At 38.6% G+C, this 12,368-nt stretch overlaps 1 protein-coding gene across 2 annotated transcripts; it reads right to left on the bottom strand.

Annotated features, from left to right (window-relative positions):
• Positions 1 to 1,822: 1,822 nt before the first annotated feature.
• LOC124257964 lies at positions 1,823 to 6,041 on the bottom strand. 2 transcript variants are annotated; one of them, XM_046692038.1, is made up of 2 exons: positions 5,878 to 6,041; positions 1,823 to 3,477 (listed from the first exon to the last, which is right to left on the bottom strand). In XM_046692038.1, the coding sequence occupies exons 1-2, from the start codon at positions 5,927 to 5,929 to the stop codon at positions 2,489 to 2,491; spliced, it is 1,041 nt and encodes a 346-aa protein (XP_046547994.1). In that variant the 5' UTR covers positions 5,930 to 6,041; the 3' UTR covers positions 1,823 to 2,488. The 2 variants fall into 2 exon arrangements, with proteins under 2 accessions (XP_046547994.1, XP_046547995.1); XM_046692039.1 differs by lacking the exon at positions 5,878 to 6,041 and adding an exon at positions 5,105 to 5,222.
• Positions 6,042 to 12,368: the final 6,327 nt, after the last annotated feature.

The raw sequence follows: 12,368 nt of genomic DNA, 5'->3' as shown, positions 1-12,368 counted from the left end.
TGAAATTTTAATGCACATAAAAATAAGGGAAGAAATGTAGTTCTTTTGGTTGGTTTTTTTGCAAATTTTCACATCTTTAAAGGATGACTAGTATGTTAGGAACATAAATTTCTTGGAATCTTTAAGATAAATTCAATCATGACTTGAAACGAGCTTGTAGTGCTTACGAAATGTAACAGACAAAACAAACCATGTGAAAAATATTGTTAATGAAAACAAGTGTTCCAGAATTGTTTGTGTTCGATTATGAGAAATTATGATCGATTGCTTGGTCGTTTAGTCACTACGACCAATCTTCGATTATTTCAATTAATCGGACCACCACTAGTCGTGTTTGAATTAGACAAAAATGATACATGGTTTATGAGTGAATGCTTTAACCATTAGGCTACCCCACCGGCCCTGAACTTGTTCAGAAATATAAGAATTCTGTTGATGAGGACTATCATCACTGGGATGCTACCTGTCCTCAGTAGCCTCTGCCTAGAAGGATGGTCTCTATTTTGAAATGTCACTGGTTATTAGTGGTGGTCCGATTAATTGAAATAATCGAAGATTGGTCGCAGTGACTAAACGACCAAGCAATTGATCATGTTTTCTCATAATCGAACACAAACAATTTTGGAACACTTGTTTGCTTTAACAATATTTTCCACAAGGTTGGTTTTGTCTGTTACATTTCATAAGCATTACCAGCTCGTTCCAAGTCATGATTGATTTTATCTTAAAGACTCCAGGAAATTTATGTTCCTAACATATTAGTCATCCTTTAAAGATGTAAAATTTCCAAATGCATTGTGTGCAATTCTCAATAAACTCGAAAGAACTACAGGTTTTTTCTTTATAACCAGGACATTTTTATAAATGACGCTGACCAATCATTTTTGATGATTGATTGGTTGTAATAAACCAATCATCAATTATGAAATTTTAACCAATTCCCAACACTACTGGTTATAGATGCATTTATGGCTTCTTTGAACAATATTTCAGTTACATGAATTTGGTTTTACGCCGCTTTTAGCAATATTCCAGCAACATCACGGCAGGGGACACCAGAAATGGGCTTCACAAATTGTACCCATGTGGGGATTCGAACCCGGGTCTTCAGCATGACGAGCAAACACTTTAACCACTTTGCTACCCCACTGCCCAGTTACATCAAGGGGTGTCATCTTAATGCTTGAGGAAAGCCGAAAGTGATGCAGTCCCAAGACATTATCAAATTTGAGAAACCCACAAGCATTGGTTTGCTGCTGACAAACCTAGGTTATTAATCAGGGGAGATCTGGGATTTTCATACACAATCACAGGTTCCTGGCATACTCAAGGGACACAACTCTGCGCAATGAATTTTTGCAGGATTGGCAACTCATGCCCTACAAAATAGCACATCAACCAAAAGCACTGAGCACACAATATACTATATAGCAAATTCAATCTATATACAATGCTTCTTTTATCTAACCAACACAAAATTATCTGATACTCAAGTTGAAAAATAAAACGCTTCCACTTTAAAAGAAAAGAATTGTCTCTCATCAGGAACAGACAATTTCACACAAGAGCACACATTTATTGTTGATGACTTCCTTCACTAAAATTTAGTAAAAAAGCAATCACATAGCAAATTAATGTAAATAATAAAACATAAGCATAAGCCAGCATTCAGGTTAAATAATGAAATGAGAAAATGAGTGCAGGAGTTTATCTGAGACTTAGAACTAAAAGTAAAACTGGAAAATAATTGTAAACTTGCATAAAATTGGGAGACATTTTGTAATTATTTTTTTTCTAAGTATCCGACCCGCTCAACATTGCATTCAATAAAATCATAAATTTACCTCAACGTCCTTTGGATATTGTAATCAGCTGACTCACCTAACCAAGCTGCCAATTAATCATGTTAATTATAGCTATATTTACATGAATTATGAATTTTAACATTACATTTATGGGCATTCACTGAAATTTGTAGCAGAGGTGGTCGATTATGAGCCCATGAATAAGTCTAGATAAATCCCTGGTTGTATAAAAAATGTAGCACAAAACTCACAAATTCAGCACAGAGCTACTTCATCGACCAGAACAGTCTGCACACCAGAAAAGATTGAAAATGTTTCTCACATCATGAAAATATTAGGCTCAACTGATGGCAAATCATGATTCATTTCCACCATAAACAAAGAACTCGCACTTGTTTTGTAAGTCTTGTAGTTGACTGGATATAAATCAAGTATTGTTTTAAATTTAGAGATTTTAAACTTCAATTTAATACCTATAATTTTTTTCCAATTTGAAACCTCATGGTATGTTTTCAGGTATCAAACCTACGTTCAAAAAATCTAAATTGAAAACACTAATCTGGATGAACATCCAAATAAACCTTATGAAACAGACATTCAATCAAAATGGACTTTAAAAAATTCAAAAGTTTTAAATTGAAAAAAAATATCAAAAGCCTCACAAAAAAAAAAATCTCAAAAAATCATGAATCTTGTGTATAACACTCCAGTTTGAGACACATCTCCTTGTGTGCCACCTTCCAGTGTTCCCGCTGGCACTGCTTGCTACAGTAGCGAGACAGTCGGCATGCTCCGCAGTAACGAAAATGGTCTCTTTCCTCCTGGAACTGTCTGCGACAACATGGCGCTGAACAAAAGATAACATGCCCATTATCACTCTTACACTCCTCCTTGAGAATGTCCCGCAGTGACTGCTTGTCTATTAACTGTGTCCCTCCATCCAGCTCGATTCGAAGCGCAGTGTAGTACTTTAATACCACAGGATCTGTTAGACGGATTATTTTGGGACCAATCTTTCTTTCCAGGCATTGCTTGTACTCTTCAACAGCAATAATAGCTGACGAATGCCTCACTTGATGACGAACATTTTTACCTCCATGAATCACCAGCCCGTACAATAACTTTACACTATATTCAACAATATCCACAGAGTTGTCATTGAAATCAAGCTGTTTCTGGGCAACTGAATGAAGGTCCTTAAGAATCTTATTTGACATGTACAACTCTACCAGAGACTGTTTTCCAACAATGAGACACCGATACATGATAACAAGCATTTTCCCCACAAGCCTTGGTTCCTTCGTCTGTCTCAAAGCTTCAAAGAAAATCGGCACAAGCGCCTGTCTGTGGTAGAGGACTCTCTTTATGACATTCACTGTAGTCAGACATTCACAGAATAGGTTCATTGCTTCAAACAGATTGGAATACACATGGCAGTGACAGGAGTGAAGAGTGTTCGTTTTGATTGTCAGAATAATTTTTTCTATTCCGACCTCCCCCAGGCACTGCATTACTTTCCAGTAGTTGAATTTATGCTTCATGATATCGCTTGATTTCATTTTCTGAAGTTTGTCATATATTTCACCAACTCGTTTCATTTCCCTTCGCTCTAAGTTAGTGACGACATCATTTGCGAAGCCTTCAATGGTTTTCACACCACACTCTGCCATCACTGTGAACAGAGAACATTAGTGTAAAAACACTCGAACTTAACTAACACTCCAGATTCCATAAGGACACCTGTTCCCTGCATGAAAGTAATTAATTATCTAATAATATTTAGGGGTAAAACAATACATCAATGCACACGTACATCATGAATTTTCAAGTAATGTTAAAATAGATAATGCATTTCTTTCTGCATCAATACAAAATAATTCACTTGCTAAAATAAACATTTCCTACTCTTTCAAGGATCCTCCTGCATTTCTGTCAGTCAAATATTGAAAAACGCGTAGCAGTTAGAGGTATTTTTCCTTAGTGCCTGCGCTTAAACATTTATACATGTACTAAAGAAGTTATTTATTATTATTATTATTGGATATTAATATAGCGCCCATATCCACGCACTAGTGCATGCTCAAGGCGCTGGTAGTTTTTCCCTCGATTATTGGATGTGAATCTCAACAGCACATCTTAATATCAATCTCAACTCCCTGGGGAGGGTTGTGTACTGTACACTAGGGGTTGTGACAACACTGAAAGAGTCTGCACATAAAGTTGACTCCAAGGTTTTTACACCCAGTCACAGGTGGGCTCGATCCCGGCACCTCATGCTCACTGGATCACTAGCCTGGTGCCTTAGCCAGCTCGCCCACCATGCCCCCAGCTCGCCCACCATGCCCCCAGCTCGCCAATCATGTTTACAAACAACTTAACATCAACATTCACATGATAATTGTATCATGAAATGTATCGTATCATGATCTATGTATCGTTATATACCATATATATAAATTTACCACTAGTTTTCAACGAGGCATTTCGTCATTTTTAATCATTCTTTGTTGACAGAAATGAATCACATGATAATGATATTGATAGGACAAAATCTGATCATGTATGATCATGTAAACAATACGATTTGGGGATTTTGTACAAACAGAAATAGAATCTTTCTCAATGCTACAAATAAACAAATCTCATAAGGTAAGCTTACCATTGTCTAGTACTAGATCGATAAATAAAATAACAAAAGACAAAGAAAAGAGGTTGTTTGGTTTATCCTACTTAAAACATTTCATCATCTTTTCATCAACCTGTGTCCATATCGACCTTGTGAACTGATGTGTCTCAGTTAGGGTCGTTGTCGGCACGGGTACTACACATATGTACCCCAGGTACGTTTCTGAATACAGATATGTACCCTGGCCACAATGAAAATACAGAAACGTACCCTTGGACGATTTCATTCCCATTGTGTCGAATTCTTGATCGGAACTGGCATGCTGTTGTATTAGATACATTTGATTGCGTTATGTAAGTAATGAGAATACACAACACAGTAACGGATATTTCGCGATGCACATGAATACCACTCGCAATCAGTGAACGGGAACAACTACATGTGGTTTCGGTTTTGGACTGCGGAATATGGACTCGTCCGCCTTTTAGGGTACCAGGTACGTTTATGTATTTTGGCTTTGTTTAGGGTACATACTCTGTATACAGAAACGTACCTGGGGTACGTATCTGTAGTACCTGTGCCGACAACGACCCCTTCAGCGTCAGTTAGCTACTTTACTGAAGTTGGAGGCAGTACAGATTTACTTACAGATGAATACAACATATAGATCTACCTTTTATTGATGCGATTATACTAGCTGATTGTCGGTGAATTAAGGCTCATCGAAGTTGCCTTTGACTTTCCAGCACAACTAAAAAATAACCGGCTTTACAGCCAGAAGCTCGTGTGCTTCTCTAATCCCCGCGCATGACGGATATTGAACATTAAAAGTTTGAACTTAGTTTCAATCCGGATTATGCACGATAATTACGGAAAATGATTTGGTTTTAGAAAATACTTACTTCGTGAGACAAAATATAGACAATCAAGAATGTTTCTTTCACCACTACTAAACCACACAAATGAAATCTTATTGTGCTTCAACAAATCTCTGTGTCACCCTGACCTTAAGAAAACAATCCAAGTTTTTATTAACCTGTAACCTCACTATAAAAGCCTTCTCTTAAAATAAATATAAACTAACAGACAAACATGGTTGTTACTGATAAATTAGACATTGTATGGAAATGAACGACTGACCAAAGCTCCAAAGTAGGTTGTTTAATTGGTCGTGTCAAATGGTGCTCACGGATATAACACCTACATACTCCATAAAACGTGTCGGTTTTGGGTATGTTATAGTTATGGTATTATCAACACAAGACTGTATTTTCTAATCTTTCCTGCGATAGCATATTCGTGAACAAAAAGGTGGGAGTCAATGTGACCCACATCGCCGAAGCTAGCACTATATACATACGTACACGACTGACCAGGAAGTCGATTTCCATACATCTACCTTCTTCCCCACTAATTTTCTATATTAACTAATTTCCATATACTCACTTGGCACAAAAATAATGTCTGTTAACGTTTCCCGACACTCGGTTGTTGTCATTTTGGCAAATTAGGTGATGCACCTGTTCGAGCGTTATATACGACATCCGAGTCTCAACACGTCGCGGGTAGGCACTTCGTGAAAACGACCCCGTTATAACAACAGCTGCTTGGCGACACGACTGTCGTATTCCGCCAGTCTCGTATGTAACAGGACAGAGCTGCAAGTTCGACTCATTGTCATGTGGTCGTTTAGAATTATATATTATATAATTACGTGTTTCCACTGCAAAGCGTGGTCCACGTGCAGATATGGGGAGACGATGTCAATTTCAATTGACAATGACGAGCTGTCCAGCGTGAGCGGGTTAAACACAAGCTAAACGATACTGAAGTAACAAATAGTATGTCTAAGTGTATTTTAAAGACAAGTGTTATGTGCCAAAACCCAGAGCGTTACACAAAATTAAAATACAGTGCAGTAGAGGTGTTATATCTTCATTGAAATTCAGTCTTTTGCAAGGGGTATGTCTTTAGGCAGCTTTTAAAGATTGTCAATGAATGAGCGTTCCGGGTCAGGGTAAAAGTTCTAGCTGTGGTCTAAGGGGTAACTCTGGTCTAGCTGAAGTAAGCGCTAGTAAAATCGGATCCGGTTTTGCAATGCCCGAAAAGTAATACGCTTCTGCTAACAATTCGGTGCTGTTTGAATGGATTTTAAAACTTCATAGGTGACCTGTATCGCGGTGTTACGTGTATTTCCAGTATATATACCTGCTCTCGATTCACAAATTCAGTTGCAACAGCCCGAGTGTAACAGTGTAATGGATACTGATACAAAACTACTGAAGTACCTTAACTGCTGTGTAATCACAAGTTCACTTGCGTTAGCGTGAGTGTGACTGACTGATTGAGTTTAGTTTTACGCCGCAGTCAGCAATATTCAAGCTATATGGCAGTACTTTACATCACCGACGGCCCAGGGATACATTGCCGAATGTTTCAAAGAGTTTCTCACACATTTACGACACACGGCACATTACCCGTGCAAAACATGCGACAGTCTGAAGAAAAGCGCGTGGACGATTATAGCCGCTCCTTCAACCGCGCTGTTTGCAATTGATTCCACACAAACGCAGACAAGTTGTGCACGTTTATTCACCGTGTCAGCATGGATAGCACTTGAAAAGTAATAGGTAAGTATGCAGTCATAACATCTACATCTATATCTACATATCAACATGTGCATGGATACCTTGGCGACTCTTTGTCGGCTTAATTTCCCCCTCATGATATGTCCTATAAAGAGACTACCACTGCAAAGCGTGGTTCACGTGCAGATATGGGAGACGAGAGAAGTGTGTATGGTTGCGAAAGCTATGTAAATGTGCAAATGCCATTTCCTATCGATCTGCCCTTTCCAAGTTTAGATCCGGTTCTGCACCTCTAAAGTTGGAAACAGGCAGATATTCAAATATGCATGTAAATGAAAGAGTGTGTTTTCAATGTAGTGATAAGATTTAAGTCGAACGTCATGTACTGTTGGCATGTCCGCTGTACGATGATCTACGTGAAAGTTTATATGGCCATATGTGGTTCAGCTATCCCAACTTCCTAGATTTATGTTATAATAAAGAAATGATTTTACTATTTAAAGAACATGTTTATTTTACAGCCAAAACCTGCGTTCTTCAAAGAAGAAACTTATTTTATGCGGCTAAATCCTTTAGTGTACCTTTTATCATATATGCCACTTCTATGTAATAGTCTCTCATAACCCCTTAATTGTGGCTCATTTTATGTATATGTCTGTATATATCTGTACTTTTACATGAGGTGAGACTTAAGTAAAATATTTGTCTGTCTTCTCAGGACGTGGACAGACGGTTTTCCTTTGATGTCGTCTGTTTTTAAGTAAGGGATTAACTGGTCGGGAAGTGTTAAAATCTTAACTGTTACCGGAATTGTGAATGTTTCGTGAGTCTGTTCACTCTGGTAGTTCACTCTGGTAAGCATGGTTAGCATGTGACTATGATAGGTGAGTGAGTTCACTCCAGAAATCGCTTGCAGTGTTGACTGATTTCACAAAATGTGTTCACTCCGATAAGTGTACACGCTAGGTGAGTAATAATCACTGTCAGGAAATTGTTGCTACAGTTAGATTACAAATTACTTCTGACATTTCTGAGGCGGAAGATATTTCTGCGTGAATTGACACACATACAGAATCCTGAAGAGAAGAACAAATGACTTGTGTTCGTGGCATCAAGTGTTGTAAATCAACTGTATCTACAGGTAACGACATCCTCACACAACCACCCCGCTGATCCAAATGAAACTGAGATTTGTCGATGTTTAATAACCGTGGGAACATTAGCGTCATTGCCGACACAGTGTATTATAATTTTATTAAAACTGTAAATAAACCCTTGTTTCTGTTTCCTTATACTTACGCAGTCTAGTATTGCCTGAAATCTTGCAATCACAAACTCTGTCTATTGTCTGGCGTTAATTAGCTTAGTAACCCACAGTGGATTACATTTTTCTAGACTTTGTTTTTACACGACTTAGGATGTCCACGTCCCGAGAATACCCCTACTGGAGTACCTTAGTTGCTGTAAAACCACATGTTCACTCTGTGTCAGCGTGAGAGGAACAGCTTTATGGATATTGATAAACGCTACAGAAATACGTGCTTCGTGTCGACATGTCTCTTTTGGTTGCTGTTGATATTTAGATGGAAATGGTGTCTACCAACAGTGCAGAAAAAATCCGCACTAAACTCGCCATGAGATATTACGTGTTTGCAATTATTCGTAGCAGCTAATGATCACGAACTATACCAAAGGGGCACACATTACTATATATGTTTGTTCTTCCTAATAATATAAAATTTGTTTATTTGTTTTTCTTGATTTATCTGTTTATTTTTCGTGTTATCTTTGAAGGTCTCTTCCACCGGCATTTATACGATGCAATTATTTGTATAATTTTGGGATGGGGTCAATTTCACTTTATTTATTTATTTTTACTTTATGCTAAATATACTCATGCCAATAATGCTTGTCACCCCCCCCCCCCCACCCCAACCCCACCCACACCCCTCGCCGCCAAAAAAAATTGAAGTGGGTTACAACCATTATTGGCATGAGTATATTTGACCGTTTAAAGAATCACCCCATGACTGAAAAACTCTCTGAAAAAGGACGTGTTTCTTAAATATTTCACTGTATAAATTCTGGACATTATATTAAAAATGCTTGATGCTCCACGCTAATGCCGCTAACACTATCCTATAACTCGTTTGCACTAACATTCGTTTTATCATTACTTGGCACTAACTAAAACATGTATTTTCTAAACAGTCATAAATGTACTTTCAACCATTCACATGCACTGTTTAATGTTTGTGTCCACACCTAGAAAAGAAAACCAGCAGGGCAATTCATAAAAAAATAAAGTTATCGGCGTGATAGCTTCAGATTGAGTGAGTGAGTGAGTTTAGTTTTACGCCACACACAGCAATATTCCAGCTATATGGCGGCGATCCGTAAATAATTGAGTCCGGACCAGACAATCCAGTGATCAACAGCATGAGCATCGATCCACGTAATTGGAATACGATGACATGTGTCAACCAAGTCAGCGAGCCTGACCACCCGATCCCGTTATAGTCGCCTCTTAGGACAAGCATAGGTTACTGAAGATCAGTTCTAACACGGATCTTCACGGAAGGATAGCTTCAGAAATACGTGAGAGATCAAGCTACAATGTATAAACGATTAATATTAATATTTCCGGATCAAATAATCTCGGGAGAAAATAATATTTATACGAGAAAATATGCCAGAAGCTGCCTGAGGAAAGAATATCCTTTGAAAAAAAATCCAGTGGAAATGTTTTTTTGGATACTACATCCTATACATAGAAAGACTCTCCAGGGGAAATAAATATCCTATTACATAAGGACATGCATGCTGAATATGTGAGCGAGTGCAGTAGGAGAAGATGTACATAGCATTAGTTCACCGAGAAGCGCTGTTTTAGCAAGTGTCAAGAATACGTGACGCGTTTTATCGACAACTTCTTTTTTTATTCTTTTCACGACGTTTCAGAGCTATTTCTTGCTCCTTCATCAGGTGAATGCTGAGTCAGTGTACATAGTGAATATATATATAGTATGACCAGCAATTATTGATAAGTTTAGGAATATGTTTCATTGGATTTCTAGTATAAACAACCTTGACCAGCTATCAAGTGCTTGGTTTCATTCAAGAGAGACAACTCCGTTAATCCTTTTCCATTAGTTTGTGAAGAGTTATTCCCCTTTGTTTACTTGCTAGCAGACGACATTTTCAGTGATCCTCAGTATGGATGATTTAGAGAAGAGGAAGTTGATTTTAGAGTATTATAACAAGGACATCAGATCAGCTAAAGTGATTTCAAGTAGAATAGGCATCCCTTTGTCCAAAGTTTATCGTGTTTTGAAACATATTGCAAATGGATATGGCATTGAGCACCAGGGAGGCGCAGGTAGGCCCAGAAATTTGACTGTCGGTGACAGGAGGCGGCTTGGTAGTCTTGTTTCTAAAAACAAACGAAGGAGTTTAGAAACCTTAAGGCTGGATATGATTGATAGAGGAACTGTGGCTGTCTGTAAGGAGACAATTAGAATTGAGCTGCATATGGGTTGGCAGAAAAGTCGAGGAATTCCATCACCGATCATGAAACCTGAACAAAAGGAGCGAAGGTTGAACTGGTGCTTACAGCATAGAAATTTTAACTGCGACAGTGTGACTTTCTCAGATGAAAGTTCTGTGTGGCTGTTTCCTAATAAACTAAAATTCTGGACCAAACCAACTGAAAAACCTTTGTATCAGCGCCCAAAGTACAGTCCGAAATTTAACGTGTGGGGTTGCATATCTGTGTTAGGGGCAACGCCCCTCTGTGTATTTGAAGGGAATATGAACAGTGAGCGGTACACAGATATTCTCGAGGGACATTTACTTCCATCTGCTCACGAGTATTGCAAATGTTCTATGGAAATGTTTGGATTTTCCAGCAGGACAACGACCCAAAACATCGTTCAAAGCATTCACAGGCCTGGTTTGGGACCCAAAATATGACATTATTAGATTGGCCAAGCTATAGCCCTGACCTAAATTCAATAGAAAATGTTTGGGGATTTATGAAGGAAAGTGTCAATAAGAAAAAAACTGACAAATATTGCTGATATGACAGAAGAGGTGGTCCGATATTGGGACAGCATGGACCACGACTTTCTAACTTCTTTGATCAGTAGTATGCCCCACCGCATTGAAGCCTGCATTGCTGCCCATGGTGACTTGACAAAATACTAACTGTTCCTAACTAACTGTAACTGAATTACAATCTTAAATTCTCAATAATTTCTGGTTGTGCTGTAGATAAAAAATGTTTACACAATGCAATGTGGCTATCCATAAAACGTGTCATGCATTCATGTTCGTCCAACTTCTAAATGCCTTTCAAAAACTTCAAGAGTGTCAAGAAGATAGCGGTCCAAGCCCGGGCGACGTTTCACAAAGCGATCGTAGCGCTACTTTAAGATGATCGTAACTACCATACTTTAACATAGACTTACGACAGTCGTAGCGCTAAGACCGCTTTGTGAAACGGGTCCCTGGTCCCCGTAATGAAAGATCCTAGTGCTAAGATGATCGCAGCTCTCAATCCCTTGCCTAGAATTAATGGCTAGGGGGGTGATGATGATTTTTTTTGGATTTTTTTATTTGGGGTGGTGGGGGTGGTGGTGGTTCTGGGGAGCTGGGGGGGTCAGCAATTTTGTACATAAAAATATGTTTAAAATTATGCTCAGAAATTATGGGAAGGGGAGCGGGGTCATTGAATTTGTACATAATGCAAGGGGTGGGGGGTTCACTTATTTTGTACATAATTTTTAGGGTGGTGGTGGTGTCATTCACATTGTACATGCTTCTCCATAAAAATCATCACCACTCCCCCTAGCCATAAATTATGAACGGTCCCTAACGACAGCCGCAGGGCTAGGGTCACTTCGTGGAACAAGCCTCACGTGTTGTGTGAACAAATGGTTGGTTGGTTGGTTTGTTGGTTGTTGTTTAACGCCGCTCTGGATGTACAAATGAAAACAGTACAAATGAAAACAGTACAAATGAAAATTGTGTATAAAAATAAAGGGTTCGCCCTGATCGAGCATGTCTCCAACACCCGTGGTCTCCATGCAGTACCATCACACACATTCCTCTTATTGAGTGAGAATTGTTTTAACCCGCTGTTAGCAATATTCAAGCATTATCACACAAGAAATTGGCTTCACGTATGGTATCCATGTTAGAAATCGAACCCGGGTCATCGGCGTGACGAGCGAACGATGCAGTATGTCCAAAAACCTAGAACATGGCAATGAAGTTGTCGACAAAAGTCTTAAAATAACGAAATATTGATTGGAGATGGAACAATTAGCTAAATCCTCTACGTCCACA

The sequence above is a fragment of the Haliotis rubra genome, unplaced genomic scaffold (genome assembly GCF_003918875.1).
Source record: "Haliotis rubra isolate DU_JTF1 unplaced genomic scaffold, ASM391887v1 Scf68, whole genome shotgun sequence".
In the NCBI taxonomy this organism is placed as follows: domain Eukaryota; kingdom Metazoa; phylum Mollusca; class Gastropoda; order Lepetellida; family Haliotidae; genus Haliotis; species Haliotis rubra.
Note: the sequence above shows the minus strand (reverse complement) of the source record. Positions and strands in the feature narration are given on the sequence as shown.